Here is a 17,036-nt window from a genome sequence, read left to right as displayed (position 1 = left end):
ACAACATATCACGACCCGCACAACACTGACACAAGCGTGACACAACACGTATCACGACACGCACAATACTGACACAAGCGTGACACAACACATATCACGACACGCACAATACTGACACGAGCGTGACACAACACATATCACGACACGCACAATACTGACACAAGCACGACAATACACATATCACGAACCCGCACACAACACTGACACAAGCGCGACACGGCACATATCACGACCCGCACACACCACACAACACAGGCGTGAGAGCCGCAGCGCTCACACGCCCGCGTCTCAGCCGTTCTCGGAGTGCGGGGTCGGCAGAGGTGCTCTCGCGGTGCATCGCCGGGCGGACCCGGCACTGTCACGCGGCAGCCACTCACGTTTCCCACCAGCTTGTAGAGCTTGTCGCCGGTGAGGTAGTGCGCCTGCACGAGCGCGCTCAGCGCCGCCTTGCGCACCGTGTTGTCGCGGTCGCCGATCTGGCGCGCCAACCTCCTTGAGCGCGGCGCCCACCGACGGGCTGGCACACGCCCATGCCGCACTTCTCGATCATGTAGCCCACCTCCTCCAGACACTCTGCGGCGCAGGGGAGAGGGAAGGAGGCGACAGGGAGTGAGTGATCATCAGCTGGCAGCAGTCTCACGCGGGGCGGCACCCAAAGGGGAGTCGAGGAAGGAGGGCTATGTAACAGACGTTGTGGTCAGTTGTAGCTTTTTTCGCGCATCGACATTCGCCATTATAAGCGGCGATCATCATCTCCAATATTGTTAACACATGCACCTGTCCCACACGGATCGTCGCGAAAGTGCAGTAGGCCGATGTGCGGGCCACAAACCCGTGAGATCACTAACCGAACCCAGACTGCGGTGGGCTGTTCTTCGACCCGTCCCAGCCCAGGAACAGACAACAATGCGGGGACTCCTCGGCCCGTCGGGGTACCAGCGCCGTGTGCCAACCGGCGCCGGTCGCGTCCCAGCAGCGGCGCTTACCGGCTCTCTGGCGACCGTTCTTGGACTTGAGGCCGTCCATGACATAGAGGAACACCTTGCTGGCCGGGTAGATCTTGTAGAGCTCGCGGAAGATGTTGCGCACCGAGGCACGGATCGTGTCCTTCGGGTCTCCCAGCTGCGAGCGGGGAGACGGGTCAGGGCGAGTCCGGGCCCGGGTGGCACACGCCCACGGCGGGGAGACGGGTCAGGGCGAGTCCGGCCCGGGTGGCACACGTCCACGGCGGGGAGACGGGTCAGGGCGAGTCCAGGCCCGGATGACACACGCCCACGGCGGGGAGACGGGTCAGGGCGAGTCCGAGCCCGGGTGGCACACGCCCACGGCGGGGAGACGGGTCAGGGCGAGTCCAGGCCCGGGTGGCACACGCCCACGGCGGGGAGACGGGTCAGGGCGAGTCCAGGCCCGGGTGACACACGCCCACGGCGGGGAGACGGGTCAGGGCGAGTCCAGGCCCGAGTGACACACGCCCACGGCGGGGAGACGGGTCAGGGCGAGTCCAGGCCCGAGTGACACACGCCCCCCACGGAGGGAGGGAGGGTCAGGGCGAGTCCAGGCCCAAGTGACACAGAGCCACGGAGGGGGGGCGCGAGACGGTCAGGCGAGTTCGGGCCGGGTGACACACGCCCACGGCGGGGAGACGGGTCAGGGCGAGTCCAGGCCCGGGTGACACACGCCCACGGCGCTTGCACGCATGTCTGATTTGCATCGACAGAGCCCACTACTGCGCGCGAAAACACAGCATCGACCTCGTTTAAGTGCTCTGCCCCACGTCCCACTGACCTTGACGATCAAGTAGGGGATGAAGGCGGACGCCTCCTGCTCCAACAGGCGGTACTCGTCGTCGGCCAGCCGCATGAAGATCTGGTGCAGCATCTCCAGGCCCTTGATGATGACGGTGGGGTTGGTGTCGAAGAAGCGCAACGTCATCCACTTGAGCAGCAGGTCCAGGTTGGCCGACACGGCCTCGAAGCTGGTGTCGGTGCACTGCAGCGGCGGCGAGGGCGGGCCGTCAGCCCGACAGGCGGGCGAGACACGCCACACAGGGAGGCCGGCGTGATGACGAGTCCGCCGTCGCGATGCACATCGCATCAAAGTTCTCATCAATGGTACACAGGTAACTGGACGAAGTAAACAAAGAAAAGATCGCACCAGTAGGTGACTACAGGAAACAAGGATACCGTAGCAACCACAAAGGGGCCGCGCTGGAGCTCAGCAGAGCTGAAGCAGGGTCCAGGTCGAACGAATGTGCCAGGTAGGCCTTGATCAGGCTCACTTCGCGACACTCTGGTCCAACGTACCCCCGCCAGACTGTCGATGGCCTTGATGTGCTGTTTGAAATCAGCGTGAAACATCTGAGTCATCAACGCCTTGTTGACACCAGCGTTCGTCATCTGGTCCTTCAGCTGCTCTATGAACTCTGGCCGCGGAGTACTGAAGTTCCACTTCAAGCACTGCAACGCACGGAACACACATCAGGCAGGTCAAAACGCGACAGCGGCCGGCGCGTGCCAGCCAACCGATCCCGACAAGCGCCCGCCCAAGCCCACAGCAGTCACACGGTCCAGGGCTCCGCCAGTCGGCACGTCTGTACACCGTGACCCGGCGCCTGCCACCTCGCGTGACCCCATCCCCCGACGTACCTTAAGCTTGACCTCGTCCTGGACGCGCTGGCGCTTCAGGTTGTTGACCTGCAGCGTGGGCGACAGGTCGGCGTCGTCGTCCTTGCCGGCGCGAGCGGGCGCCTGCGAGCGGCGCCGGAGGGTCACCTGCCGCCCCTGGGCCTCACGTCGACGGAGCGGTGCGACCGCGCCCGTGGACGGGGCCACGGGACATAGACGAGCGAAACACACACACACACACACACAAACATGCACACCTCACACGGCAGCGCACTGCTGAACGTGGGTGGTGCAGTGATTGCACTTTTGTACGGGTTGAACTTTGCAGCTGACGGCCGGGCCAAAACGCCACGTCAGCCCGCAGTATAAGACTGATCTAGACAGCGCAGACGTCCCAGTTATCCATCGACTCGTGGCGCCCCTCCCCCCTAAAGAAAAACGCACCACCAAGTAACTCTCCACACTCTCTTCACAAGTCACTTTCTCTCCGACCCCAGGCCAGGCGCTGTTACCGCCGGCGGGCAACCCCCGTCACCCACCCGTGTCTTGGAGCCAGGCCGGGCCGCCTTGCCACCGCGCACCGCCTTGGTGGGTGGCGGCGCGGCCGGCTCCTCGTCCAGACTGTCCTGCGACTGCGAGAGGCCCGCGCGCAGCGCGCCGCCCGAGCGCACCGTCTTGGCGGCGGCGGCCGCGCGTGGCTTGGGCGGCGCCTTGGCCGGCAGATTCGGCCGCTCCTTGTCCAGCGACGCCATGACCGACGTCTTGGAGGCCGGCTGCGGGCGGAGCGTAGGTCACAAACCGAGGCAGCACCGGCCCACGGTCACACACGCGCTGGCCAGAGCGTCACTACATCCGGCGGCCAGGCCGAGCGGCTCAAGGCTGACATGCGGTGGTGTCGCTCGCGGTGACAGCTGTGGGGCTTCAGCCATTAGGGGCGCTCAGAAAACAGCCTCCGAACATTCTCAATGCCTAGCAGCGCGGTACACAGCCACAGGTCGCCACAAAATGCGACACATAAACAAACGCGGCTGCCAGAGAGCAGGATGCAGCCGGCGTAAACAACCGGCAGCACTCCCAGCGCGAGCCAGCCAGGCGCGGCCACAGGCACCGCGCTGTAGCTGAGCTAGCCCGTTCCCAGCACACCATTCCGGGTCCTCCGCGCGACCCCCGCCCGTGCCGGGCCCCCACGGGTCCGGCGCCGGCCGCACCTTGAGCTTGCCGGCGGCGCGCGCCATGGAGTCGTAGCCGAGGTGGAGCATGAAGGGGAGGACGGCGTCGCCGGCGGCGCGGCGCACCTCGGCCGTGCGGTCCTCCAGCGCCGTGTACAGGTGTGGCAGGCACGCCATCAACTCGTCCTTCGGCAGCTGGCCGGCTGCGGCCGCACAGCACGGTCAGGGCGACCCCCGGCACGGTCAGGAGGCCACACGGAAAGGTCGGGCGGTCCGCGACACACACTAAGTCAGCCAGTCGGAGGACGGCGGCCATCGCCACACAAGGCGCAAACCCAGCAACAGGCAGCACGGCAACACGACAGCATAACAAGCGAACGGCACCAGACAAACAGCGCTCATCGAGGATATGGCGTAAAAGGAGGGCTGGAATTCGTCACGCATTTTACTGACGCCGGGTGCACCACAGGGATCTGACATGAACAGCCGAGCACTTCGTGTCGACTGGGTCCGCCTTCGAATGCAACGGCAGCCGGCCCAAACGGCGACATCTGAGACGAGGCAAAAACTAACATCTTATCTATCGCCGCAACGCGTCTCGCGTCCCCTCCCGCCAGATCCGTCACCGGCACCTCCCACACCAGCCCGCGGCCCGTTCCACTGACCGTCCTTCATCTGAACGGCCAGCCAGGCGAACAGCTCGGTGCGCGTGTTGGGCGTGCCGGTACGCAGCGCCTCTGCCAGCATCTCGCCGTCGCAGAAGTCGCGCATGCTCGTCTGCTCCAGCCACGTGCCCAGCGACGTCAGCGACGCCTGGCGGATGTTAGGCTGCGGAGGGACGGGCGGAGGTCAGGCCACCACCCACCAGACTACAACATGACGGGCACAGCAGCGAGTCTGGCCAAGCTCCGCTAGAGAACTGTGTGTGCATCAGGCGGGACGAAAACGCGACCATTATGTCCAGACACTACGGTTATTTATATATTTCTATAAGTCGTTTTTGCATTCAAATGCACTAATTCCGTCAAAATGGCTTAACCACGCACTTCTCGGCTTTCTTACCGTGAATAACTTGGCAACGGCCACAACAATGCGAGCCGCGCAGCCGGCCGCCATCGGGTGACACAGCTGACACCACCTTCTCACCTGCCGCCCTCGGCTGGCACCACCTCCTTACCGGTACCTTTCCCGGGTGGTACCACCTCACCTGCCCTCCCCCCCCCCCCCCTCCGACTGACACTATCCGCCCGCCAGACCCATCCCCGCCGCCCACCTTATTGTCTCCGAGCGCCGAGAGCAGGCCGGGCACCACGGTGCGGATGTGGGCGCGGCAGTGCGGCCCCAGCGCCGTTCCCAGGCAGCCGCACACGCGCACGCTCTCGGCCGACAGATTCTTGTTGGAGTCGACGCAGCGGGCCGCCAGCGCGGCGCCCAGCTCGCCGATGTTGGGCGTGACGAACTTGGCCTCGCGCAGAATCTCGGCCACCTTCTGCAGCGCCTCGTTCCGCACCTGGCAGGCGCCGGGCGCCACCGTCACAGATCCGAGCGCCTGGATAGGTAACACCGCATTTTGCCACGAGGGCACGGGGTCACTCAGCCTCGTCGCACGCCTTTACCCACCTTCGCGGTGCTGTTCGGGCGGTGCGAACGCGTCGCTGCCTTTGTGCTCTGAGTAAGTGTCTATGAGCATGAGTTTGTTCTATGTGCTTGTGTCTCAAACACAGGGACAAGGACGGCCCTGTGGCACCAATTCATACTCAATCACATACAGTTACACAGCTAACATATAAAACAATTCGTACTCGTCAACCTCCCTTCTGATGAACGCCGCCACACATTCCAATCTCGATGCACGGCGAACGCCCTTCTCTGCCCACGTGTACTCCTCGCGGCCGTCCCCAGTTCAGTGCCCCACCCCGCCCACCACAGCGCCGGGAGCAGCAGCACTCAGCAGCTGCCTCCGACCAGCCGCCAGCCGCAGCCCGTCCCACCTTCCAGTTTTTGTCGGCCAGCTCGGCGAGCAGGGCGGAGGTGACGCGGTCGCCGATGTCGGTGCGCGGCACCAGGTCCTCGGCCGGCGCGTCGGCCGGCGCCGGGCCGCCGCCGCCCTCCTCGTCACCGCCGCCGCCGGCGTCCGGCGCCGCGCGCAGACCGCGGGTCGGCGCCGGCGGCTGCTCGTCCGCCACCTGGCGGACACACCGGGAGGCTGACGTCACGGCACTGGTCAGGCCGAAAAGCCAGCCGGGCGGGATGGAGCGTACCGGGGAGACGGGCGCAGACGGACGGCGACGGCCGCAGACAGGAACAGTACGGATCGAAAAGTCGAAACGGGAGTAGATGGTAGCGCGCAAACACGGTAGAGCACACCAGGTCTAGTGGTCCGCTACAACCAGACATGCACGTGGGGGGGTGGGGGTGGGGGTGGGGACCGTTAGCCACACACCGCGAGCTGCTTCCGTCAAAGCACGATAAAACAACACCTGACTCTGCTGTGATCACAAGCTTGAACTTCGCACAAAAGCACTAGTCGGCCTTGCAACACCAGCGTATCTCACGATTGAATAGGCACAACGAAGATGCACAGAGCCCTGGATCGCCGCAGTACCTCATGCACCGCCCACGCTGTCCGGCCATCTCACCCGCTCCCACCATGTCTGCACTCAGCCCTTCCCACCGAGTCCACACGAGTGAAGCCTGCCTGGCCGTCCCACGCCGTATCACTCTCCCTCTCACCGCCACACACCCAGTATCCATGTAGTGAGCATGTCCATATGAGTATGATTCACCCTCCCCACCGCACGACGCTCACACGTTCCCACCGTGCGCGCCTCCCCGCCCCCCCCCCCCCCCCCCCCCCACTCACCCGCTGGAACTCAGCGTCGATCTGCTGCAGCAGCGCCGACTTCTCGTCCTCGAACAGGACGCGCAGCGTGGCGCCCATGTACAGGTACATGGTGCCCAGCAGCGAGATGGCCGCGTTGCGCACGGCCGGGTTGGTGTGCGCCAGCGCCTTGCGCACGTAGTTCACGATCGGCTTCGGTTTCAGCCTGCCGGGCGGACGGTCGGTTGGACGCGGCGGCGGCGGAGAGCCGGGCGAGGAGGGAGAGGGGTGGGGGATGATAGTCGATGTCCAGCACGGTGAGCACGGCGAGGAGACTGGCGACAATCCACGACCTTCCGCACACCGCAGCCGAGCGCGTAAGCCTTACCAGCACACTTGCGACACACGCCAGCGCTTCGTTCGCACGCGGCGCCGTCTCCCGCCGGCCGCCCGCCCGCCACGGCGCCACCACTCGACACCAGCCCCCGACCCGGCCCCGGTGACTCACGTGAAGCCAAACTCGCGGATGTTCTGCGCGAGCCAGGAGAGCGCGCTCTCCTGCACCTTGGGCGACTTCTGCGCGAAGGCGAGCTGCAGCAGCTCGGACGTGACCGTCTCCAGCGAGAGCGCCTCGGCCACGGCCGAGAGGGCGGCCGCCGCGCCGCCGCCCGTCTTGGCGTCTCCCAGCTTGTCCACCAGATCAGAGAGACAGACGTCCGCCGAGCGTCTGCCGGCAGCGGGGAGCGGCGCTCGGTGACGCTCGACACGGGCCAACGAAGCCACAGACGACCCTGGCACGACTGCCGGCACCACACGGCGTAGGAAAGCCCGCTACCGGCGGGGAGGGACAGGACGGACAGGGGACGGGGACTGGAACACGGACGTAGGACCGGACACGAAGGTTGGGGCGAACCATGGCCAGCGGAGTAAGCGCCGCCGTCCGCCCCGATAGCTCAGCTGGTTAAAGCGCCTGCCTTCCGACCCATCCACCCATGGCGGGGTGGGTTCGAGTCGCTTTAGGCGCTCGTTATTTGCCCTTGAAAGGTATGGCCTGCGGCCGGTAGCAGAGGCCGCATTAACGGTCAATTGACGTCAGAAGACAGGACGGATGGTGTCGAGCGTTGCAACACATTGGGCTTTCGCCGCCAAATTCTGCCGCTACACTGACACTGCACGGCCGGATGGCAGGGTCAGCACTCACACAACAGGGACTGCTTAACGTGAGCTCTGATCCCGGCAACAAATCCATTCAAAAGGTCCGAATTAAATATTAAAAACACCCTTAAGGGCCTGCCGCTTGTAACACGGCTGGCGACGGTTAACTGACTGCTCCGCATCTTACTGACCTGGTGAACTTGGTGTTCTCCGCAAGCTGCAGGACCACATTGAACTTGAGCTTCAGCACCTGGAAGTTGTTGTCCTTCAGGCCTGGCTTCCTGCTCATCACCCGGAGCAGCGCCTGAGTCGGTAGGTCCGAGCGGCCCGACACCGTCTGTGAAGCCGCACACTCCCGTCAGGGCACCGTCTCGCTGACTCGCATGCGAGGAGGCACTTCGACACCGAGGACAGCACGTGTGGTGGTAGCCTGCATGCCTTCGCGAGTCTCTCCATGGGTTCGATCTGGAAGAAAGCACCACTTTTTTATTTAAAAGGCGCCACCCTGATCATCACGTGCGTGTGGAGATCTCGCTACCTGATTGGGTAACACCAACACCACATGCGAGTCTCTACATGGCACCAGCGCCACGTCCCAGGAGCGTCACAGCGAGCGCTGGCTGGACGCAGCCAGCAGCGGTCGCAGCGGCAGGCGCCATTCACCTGCTGCACAGTCTCGGTGGCCAGCAGGCGCGTCTTCCAGTTGGAGTCGGCCAGCTGTTTGATGACGTCCTCGGAGATGAGGTCGGCCACCAGCTGGTCGGCTTCCTCGTCGCTGATCTCGGGCTCAGTCCCCTCCTGAGCCGCCGCCGCCGGCGGGGCCGACGCTGCCGCGCGCGAGCACACGGCGTCGGGCGGAGGACGGTGGCGCCGACACAGGCGCGGCTAAGCCGACCGTAGTCCAGCACATGGCCGGGGCGGCCACCACATAGCGGACTTGGGAGTTGGCTGATGTTTGTGTATGTATTCGTATTTGCCTTGGTGTAAGCAGAGCATGCGGCTGCGCTCCCGCAGACATACGAAGAACCCCCCCCCCCCCCCGCAAACCACAGTCCCTGAAAATTTAGACCGCGCACATACATCAGCCATGGAACATCAGAAGGACATCAGCTCCATCCCAGCTCCCCGAGCTGTCCAGAGCCATACCCAGCGCCGCTCACCGGTCTTGGACGGACCCTTCTTGGCGGCCGGCTTCTTGGCGCCGGGCCGGGCGGCCGCCGGCTTCTTGGCGGCAGCGGCCGTGGCCCCGCCCGACCGCACCACCTTGGCCTTGGCGGGCGCAGCGGCCGACGCCGGTCGGCTCTTGGGCGCCACAATCCGCACCTTGATCTCGGCCTTCTCGCTGAACTCCTTGATCTGGGGGACGGAGGCGGGCGGTCAGCGGCGGCGGCTGTCGCCAGACACGCGTCAGCCGGCCGGACGAGGCTGGGTCCAGGCGGCCGATGCCGGCGAGCACAGCCTCAGCAGCTGACGCGTCCTCAGCTATTGCTGGCGACCAGTGCTAGCCGGTCGATGCTCCGGACTTCCCGGCATTACGGGCGGCGACAGTCGCGGCGCTCTCACCCTATCGAGGCGTACATCGCCACCGCCACTCGTCCCACCTCCCAGCGGAGGCCGCGGTCCGGCCCAGCCCTTCCAGGCATGATACATGAGCGAGAACAGGCCGGGTAGACGAGCCCCCTGTACCACCTAATGATGCAGTGCGTTAGTTGCCTGTCCCCCCCCCCCCCCGTGCCCTCTTCAGCACCCGCGAGCCATGCTGACCTTGGCCAGCTTCAGGCTGTCGACATCGCCGATGAATGGGGTGATGACCTTCTCGCCCACCACCTTCCAGGCGGTGCCGAGCGCGTCCGACGCGCCGTCGCGCACCGTCGGATCTGCAGCAGACGCGCCCACCCTCAGCTCACGCCTCACGGGCGGCGCCGCCGTCCGGCCCGCTCCAAGGGACGGCGTCGCGACGCATGATCACATCAGAAGTGCGACGGACGGCGATAGCGTTTTAAAACACAGACAGACCGCTTCAATCTCACGAATGCACGGGAAAAATACGCTTGCCTGGTGCTGCTTGCTTCACAATTACTTTTCGATGAAATTGCAGCATTTGTTGCTGAGCACAAAAGTTGCCACCCTGCATGCTTGAGTTGCGGCTGGTCTGCCGTGGAGGCACCTGCTCTTACTACAGCCTGCGCTCAATGCCAATCTGTCCTTTTAAAGAGGGTCCCCACAGCCCAGTGTCCGGTCCGTGCCCGGCTAGCGGGCGGAGTGCCGGACACCGTACATCGGCGCCACCCCGCACCCGGGACTCACCCGAGTCAGACAGCAGCTTCACCAACTCTGTGACGTAGGCCTTGAGCAGCTTCTTGGTGAGGATGGCCGGCGTGCAGTAGCAGAAGCAGCGCGCAAGGAACGAGGCCGTCTCCGACTTTACCGACGGGTTCTTGTTGTTCAAGCCGCCCAGCAGGTCCTCCTGCATCGCCTCCAGCGACGTCTACGGCAGCGGCAGGTAGAAGTTGATCACCAATAGCGCGCGCGCTCCCACACACACGCACGCACACACACACACACACACACAAACACACACACACACACACACACACACACACACACACACACATACCCCCCCCCCACACACGCATAGTGCAGCAGGCCGGGAAGACACAAGTCGCCACCGACCGCCAACGGCCCACACCGCACAACGCGCACGAGCACAATCTCTGGCGTCACCCAACACTACACGGCACGCCAGCGGCCGTGACGCAGCTCGCTGACGTCACAACACCTGTGGCGTCACTCACCGCCGGGTAGATGGCGTCCGCCGCCTCGCGGAGCGCCGTCACTACGTTTGTCTTTTTCTCCTTGAACTTCTCGACGATGGCGCCGATGCACGCAACGGCGTACGGCGCGAAGTGCTTTTTGAGGCCGGAGGCCACGCCGGCGAGGCAGTGCCCGGCCAACGCCACCACCATCACGTTCGTGTCCTTGCTGATGATCTTCTTCAGCGCCTTCACCACATCGCCGTAGTCTCCCGGCTCCAGTTTGGGGTGCTTGGTAGTGAGCTCCCGCAGGGCCTCCAGCCCCTGCTTACGCTCCTGCCACTTCTTGGCCTCGACCAGCTCGTGAAACTCCTTGGGCAGCTGGGCGAGGATGTTGACGGGTTCGAGCAGGTCGAGGGGGTCGATGGCCTCGTCCTCGGCCTCGTCGCCGTCGTCGTCGTCGCCGTCCTCGTCGGCCGGTCCCTGCGCCTCCATCTTGGCGCGCAGATCCTGCTGTGAGCGTAAGTAGCGCGTCTGCTGCGCCTTCTGGCCCGACGATCGCGCAAACTCGGCCTCCAGTTCGGATACCTGGCGGCCGGGATACAGAGTCAGCCGTCAGAGGTGGGGTCGGCCGTCACGGGTGGAACGTCAGGAGTGGAGTCAGCCGTCAGCGGTGGAGTCAGCCGTCAGCGGTGGAGTCAGACGTCGGCGGTGGAGTCAGCCGTCAGCAGTGGAGTCAGCCGTCAGCGGTGGAGTCAGCCGTCAGCGGTGGAGTCAGACGTCGGCGGTGGAGTCAGCCGTCAGCAGTGAAGTCAGATGTGGAGTCAGACGTCGGCGGTGGAGTCAGCCGTCAGCGGTGGAGTCAGACGTCAGCGGTAGAGTCCGACGTCAGAGGTGGAGTCAGTCGTCAGCGATGGAGTCATACATCAGGGGTGGAGTCAGACGTCGGCGGTGGAGTCAGACGTCAGCGGTGGAGTCAGACGTCGGCGGTGGAGTCAGCCATCATGGATGGGGTCACGCATCAGGGATGGCGCCAGACGCCAGGGGTGGAGTCAGATGTCAGGGGTGGAGTCAGATGTCAGGGGTGGGGGTCAGCCATCGGGTGTGGAGTCAGCGGCAGCAGAGCATTGACACGCATCCTTTGGAGTCACATTCAGTTGTGTTTATCAGTTCAGTTTACCTCATCCCGGATATGCGCTTGAGATAACCAAGGGACCCGGGAGCGCGTATGCTTAATGTGTTGGTACGACGGTGCAAGGTGTGCTGAAGAGCCAACAAATGAAACTCACAATAAAAAACTGGTAAGTTTGAAAGCCGTGAACAAGTCTTGCCCGGGTTAAACAGCACCCGCTCCCCCCGGTCCCAGCGCTCGGCAAATGACCGCAGGACGAGCGCGCCACGGTCAGCGGGTCCACCGCGGGCCACCCGGCGCCAGGCCGGACGGCAGCACGCCTGGCTGGAGCTCGTCTGACCTGGACCGGCTTCAGGGACGCGATGTGCGCCTTGATGGCGTCGCCAATCCAGCGGTGCAGCTCCACGATCAGACCCTTGGCCTCCTCGCGCACGTTCTTGTCCTTGTGCTCCATCAGCCCGGGGATGAGCTTGATCAGCGGCTTCAGACTCAGGATCTTGTGACCGAACGATCTGCCAGGTCGGATACATGGGCATGAGTGCGCGGGGCAGACTCACCGGCATCCAGCTTGCATTATTCCAGTGAACATTCATCAGGGTGAAACACAATGCACCCCTCACAATGACCCTTGGCGCACAATGCCGCTTATCATGCAATGGCAGCAATGAGCAAGCCGGCCAGCTGCTGAACGAGTGCTATAATGTACAAAACCCGTCACGAAGACTGGCAACATGTCACAGACCACTGCTGCTATAAAATGCTGCACCACACCCGTGTGTTCGGGCCAGCAGGGTCGGCGGGTTGCGCAAGCATTGTCGTCATAGGAGCAGCAAATGCTTGATCCCATTCTTAACACCCCGTGCGGGTCATCCGAACGCACCGGCAGCACGGGCTGCTGCGGTACTGCCCGCCCCAGCTGGTGGAGGCCACTCACTGCAGCGCCAGGGTCAGCGCGCCGATGCAGGCCGCCACCACCTTGGGGTTCTTCTGGCTGAAGCCCTTCACCAGCTCCTCCTGCACCAGCTCGTACTTCTCGATCTCGACCACCATGAGCAGCAGCTCGCGGGCCTTCTCGCGCGTACTGGTCTTGGGCGCAGCGATCGCCTTCTGCACCACGGCCGCCACCACGTCGCCGCTCACCCTGCCGGCGGGGGCGGCGATGACGTCACACACACGCGCGGCAGGGTGCGGCGGACGGCGGGCCAGCCAACAGCGGCGCAAAAAATACAGACAGCGAGCTACACAGAAAACGCCCACAGTCAGCTCCCACCGAGAAGCCCTAGCATTCTGTCCGAGGAATCAGTGCGCCAGAAAGTGAAGGCGAGATAGTGCGCAGTTCTTGTACACAAATGCCGCTGTTCAGGTACAGTACAGTACAGGGAGTAAAGGCGAGAATCATATGAGCGGTTCTCGCACAAAGTCCCGACTGGTTCGTCATCGTCCGCCCATTGGCGTCAGCTCGCTTAACAGAGGCGTTCCGCACCCCCAAAACGAACATTCCGGCAAAGCCACACCGGGGGGAGAGCTCGAGTCGAAGCGCGAGCACCACTCTGCGCTGGCGGTCTCACCTGCCCGCCACGTGAGCGTTCTCCATGAAGACGAGCGCCGCCTCGAGACCCTTCTCCTGGGCCACGGCATTGCTGTCGGCCACAAACTTCTTGATGAGGCCGGCATAGCGACTGAACTCTGGCGCCTTCTCGTTCAGCCCCTGGAACAGCTGCGTGGCGTCTTCGTAGCCCTTAAGGCGCGCTTTCCAGAGCTGAAATAACAAGAGAGCAGCACATGACAGGTACAAGTATTCGATGTTGAACAAACGTACTTCGCAGCCAAGAAGCAAGTCGTCCCCCCTGTTCACATGATGCAAAGCATGCACATATATCAGACCACAGCTGTGTGCAATGCATAACAAACAAGCCATTGGCATTCAAAGAACTACATGTCACCATGCATTTTGCATGCATGCAAAATTACATGCATGCAACAAAGAACTACTTTGTCACCAGAAAGACAAAGCAAGCCTCAAACACTGCTTAACAGGTATAGAGTTCACTGCCAGTTCTGCTCCCTGTGCCAATCCCTAGGCATCCTACACTGCAATTTAAAGTAGCCATTCAGATATTGTGGGTGAGATTGGGCAATATAAAATTATGTATTAATGAAAACATTCATCTGAATAATACTGCACAAGCAGGAAATTCCTAAATGAAAACCCAAGCACACACCATGCTTAATAATCAGACCTAAAATGACCACATGAATGATGTCTGAGCCTGCACTTTGTCAGGAGAAAATTATGATGAACAAATCAGCTATTTTTTTCATATCACTCAAATGTTTTTGTTCTTATCTGTTGCTCAATGGAGGAAATCAGACAGCTGTTTGTCTAAGAAAAATTATATTAAAAAGACAAATATTAAGCCATTATATTTAGCCACACAAAGCCACTAGCAACATAGAATACTTGAGCTCTGAATGCTGCATTTTGGATTGCACCTTTACTCCAAATTTTGAATGATAAAATCTATGGCTCATATTTATTGGTGAAAAGAGATACATCAGGTCCAAAACTGTGTATCTAAAGCAAATGTGATATTTACTCTGGCTGTTCACTTTTACAAAAACAGTCCCCATTGGACCACACTGTGGTTGAATAGCCCATACATTTGGTTGTGACAATACCATTAGGTACAATTACCAGACAAAAGTTCAAGCTTCACCAGCCTGTTCACTGAGTTCTGTGCTGTACTAAATGGAGCAGTTGCACCTTACATTTGGACATGCTGTGGAATCCTTCAGTGGGCATGCATTGCAGAGTAAATTGATGCTGTTGAAGCAACAAATATTGGTGTTTGGCTCATGGTAAGTGTTGTGATCCAACTATGGGTAAATTATGTGAAGCAACAAAACTTGAATCTACTGAAATGCATGACTAAGATGAGAAACACAACCTCATCAATAACAACATAGCAGTGACTAGGAGTACCTTCCACCTATTTAGCTCAAACTGGTGCAAAAAAATGTTTCCATTAGAAACATAATCCAAAGCCTATATCAAGGGTTCTTCTGGAATTGTTTGTGTAAAAATAGCAACACTACTGCACTGGACAACCAACATATGACTACAATGATTACAAATGAATCAACCTGTATTCAAACCACAGAAAAGTGTCACATAATCAAAAACCAAACAGGATCCCCCCTTGCCACTTGCAATGCAGCTTCCTGTATAGTTGGAGAAGGCTGCTTTTCCTCCCAATCAGAACAGTCCACTTACCTTGTGTTGGCACTGATCCTCAGTGGACAATTTCAGGTATTCAGTATCTTCCTCCATTCTGTTTTCTGATCTGTGGAGTGAATATAAACATGAATGTATGGAATTCTTGATCTTTCTTTTGGCAGATAGCATATCAAGATAGAGGCTATGGACAAATTGATTTTTTATAATTACAAACATAACTTCAATCAGTCAAATCATTTGATATAGCAGCATTGTTATAAAATAACATAGCAATAATAAACATTGAATCTTTAAAGAGCTCATCCAAAATTTTCTTTTGCACAATATCTGAACACAAAAATTCAAGTTTTCAGTTCTACAGAATAACATTAACATCATATCAAGTCATCATCCCTCCAGATGGCCCAGCCAGTTAGGCCACATGCATTCTGATCCACCCAGCCCTAGCAGGGCAAGTTTAAGTCACTTTAGGTGCTCACTATTCGCCCTTGACAGCTACGGCCCAGGCCTATAGCATTGACTGCTCTTCAGGTCAGGAGATGTCAGGGAACTGGACAGACCATGCCAAGCATGGCAGCATATTAAACTTTCACCACAAAATTATGCTATTGATCTGAACTCGCATGACTGGATGGTAGGTGACAGAGCTGACATAGCAAGTAATACTAAGTGTGAGCTCTGATTCCAGAAATCCATCTGTTCAAAAAGTTAGGATTAACTCTTGAAAACACCTATATTTTGCTCTGACTAGAGCTTTATGCACATGCAATTGCAATTTTTACAATCACATCCTTAGCATCTCCCTGTAGGCACCAGGAGCAAAATGTCAATGATATAAAAGCCACCAAGAAATAAACAGGCATACCCTTTAAACCTCTTGTCATGTAATATGATCTGGAAAAATGGGAAGTGTGTCAAGATATAGTGTGTCAAGATAGGCTCCTGTGCGTCTTTAAGCTAGTGCTGGATTTATCTATATGGCACAAATACTCTTGATTACAAACTACCAGCAGATTTTAAGTGATGGTCCTTAATGTTGAGATCACATTTGCAGATATTGGGAGCCAAAATTTTAATACATTTGTTTTGCAAATATCAAACAACACAAATGCAAGTGCACATGGGCATGCATGCTATTTTGGGGTATGTACATCACCAGCTATCTGTCTTTAGGTGCTGAGCAAGTAAGTAGCAACCCAAGTAGGATCACATCCTTGCAATAGGGTTGTGACATTTTATTTATGTATAAGGATGGAAAGGGAATAGCAGACATGTAGACTGAAGCAGGCTGAGGAATATAACAAGTCCTTTCTCAGCTCCCATGAGGAAATGTGTGAATATGCTATGTGTGATGTGCTAGGTTACAAGCAAAAAGGTACTTCAGTCTATTCAATTTTGAGTTCTTATTCTGAAAAGAACTAAGCTGAAACATACCAGAAAATACAGACTAGACCACAATATGAAGCCTATATAGATATAATAGATCTATATAATTATATATATCCAGCCTATATAATAGATCTGACAATAATGAACACTTCCACTAGTTCTCAACAGTCACCATAATTTCAGGCACACAAAGCACTATCACAGTATGTAATAGTCATTACTCAACACACTGATTTAACCAACATGCACAAATCTACAAAATGCATTAGTTGCTGCATACTCTTATGCTAATACTTAATAAAATTAATGTGGAACATAAATGATACAATATTCACACAATTCGTTGCCATGCACGCCTACAGAATTTTAAGATCAGTGTCCCTCTCACAATCAGCAGATATCCTACGAAAATGCATTAAAAACGACCGTGAAGGCCAACCAACGCCCCGCATCAAAACAAGGCCGACACCTGGCATCTCCAGGTAATGACGGGCGAGAGCTTCTGCGTAGAAGAGTTAATTGGGTTGACTGCAAGACGCCTATGTTCTGAATTACACATCATCGCAGCCAATTCTTCAAGGACGTGGGAACTCACCTGAATATCAAGCGGGAAAATGTTACTATTGCACAGCGATTCTCAGTCCCCTCCCACCCTTTCTCGCCCTGTTTACTCACGTCTCTGCAAGACCGTTACAGAAAACAGCTGAGATGCCATACAGCAAGGGACATGATATTAATGCTGGATTTCATAATGT

The 17,036-nt window shown here is 58.6% G+C and overlaps 1 protein-coding gene across 1 annotated transcript in view; it reads right to left on the bottom strand.

The window, feature by feature from the left end:
- msps (msps cytoskeleton-associated protein 5) overlaps positions 1-16,958 on the bottom strand; it is an 18,405-nt gene extending 1,447 nt beyond the window's left edge. Inside the window, 24 exon segments of the mRNA XM_037231873.1 lie at positions 378-506; positions 509-573; positions 987-1,122; positions 1,786-1,989; positions 2,304-2,456; positions 2,646-2,747; positions 3,164-3,397; positions 3,833-3,996; positions 4,459-4,621; positions 5,067-5,303; positions 5,785-5,979; positions 6,657-6,840; positions 7,123-7,341; positions 7,961-8,106; positions 8,433-8,596; positions 8,930-9,125; positions 9,534-9,646; positions 10,077-10,257; positions 10,565-11,110; positions 11,995-12,166; positions 12,589-12,795; positions 13,223-13,413; positions 14,929-14,998; positions 16,877-16,958. Of these exon segments, the coding sequence (XP_037087768.1) occupies positions 378-506; positions 509-573; positions 987-1,122; positions 1,786-1,989; positions 2,304-2,456; positions 2,646-2,747; positions 3,164-3,397; positions 3,833-3,996; positions 4,459-4,621; positions 5,067-5,303; positions 5,785-5,979; positions 6,657-6,840; positions 7,123-7,341; positions 7,961-8,106; positions 8,433-8,596; positions 8,930-9,125; positions 9,534-9,646; positions 10,077-10,257; positions 10,565-11,110; positions 11,995-12,166; positions 12,589-12,795; positions 13,223-13,413; positions 14,929-14,985 (4,158 nt within the window). The 5' untranslated portion in view covers positions 14,986-14,998; positions 16,877-16,958.
- Between the last annotated feature and the right edge of the window lie 78 nt (positions 16,959-17,036).

Source organism: Pollicipes pollicipes, unplaced genomic scaffold (assembly GCF_011947565.3).
Source record: "Pollicipes pollicipes isolate AB1234 unplaced genomic scaffold, Ppol_2.1 Scaffold_6686;HRSCAF=7923_pilon_pilon_pilon, whole genome shotgun sequence".
Lineage (NCBI taxonomy): Eukaryota > Metazoa > Arthropoda > Thecostraca > Pollicipedomorpha > Pollicipedidae > Pollicipes > Pollicipes pollicipes.
This window is presented reverse-complemented; position numbering and strand designations above follow the sequence as displayed.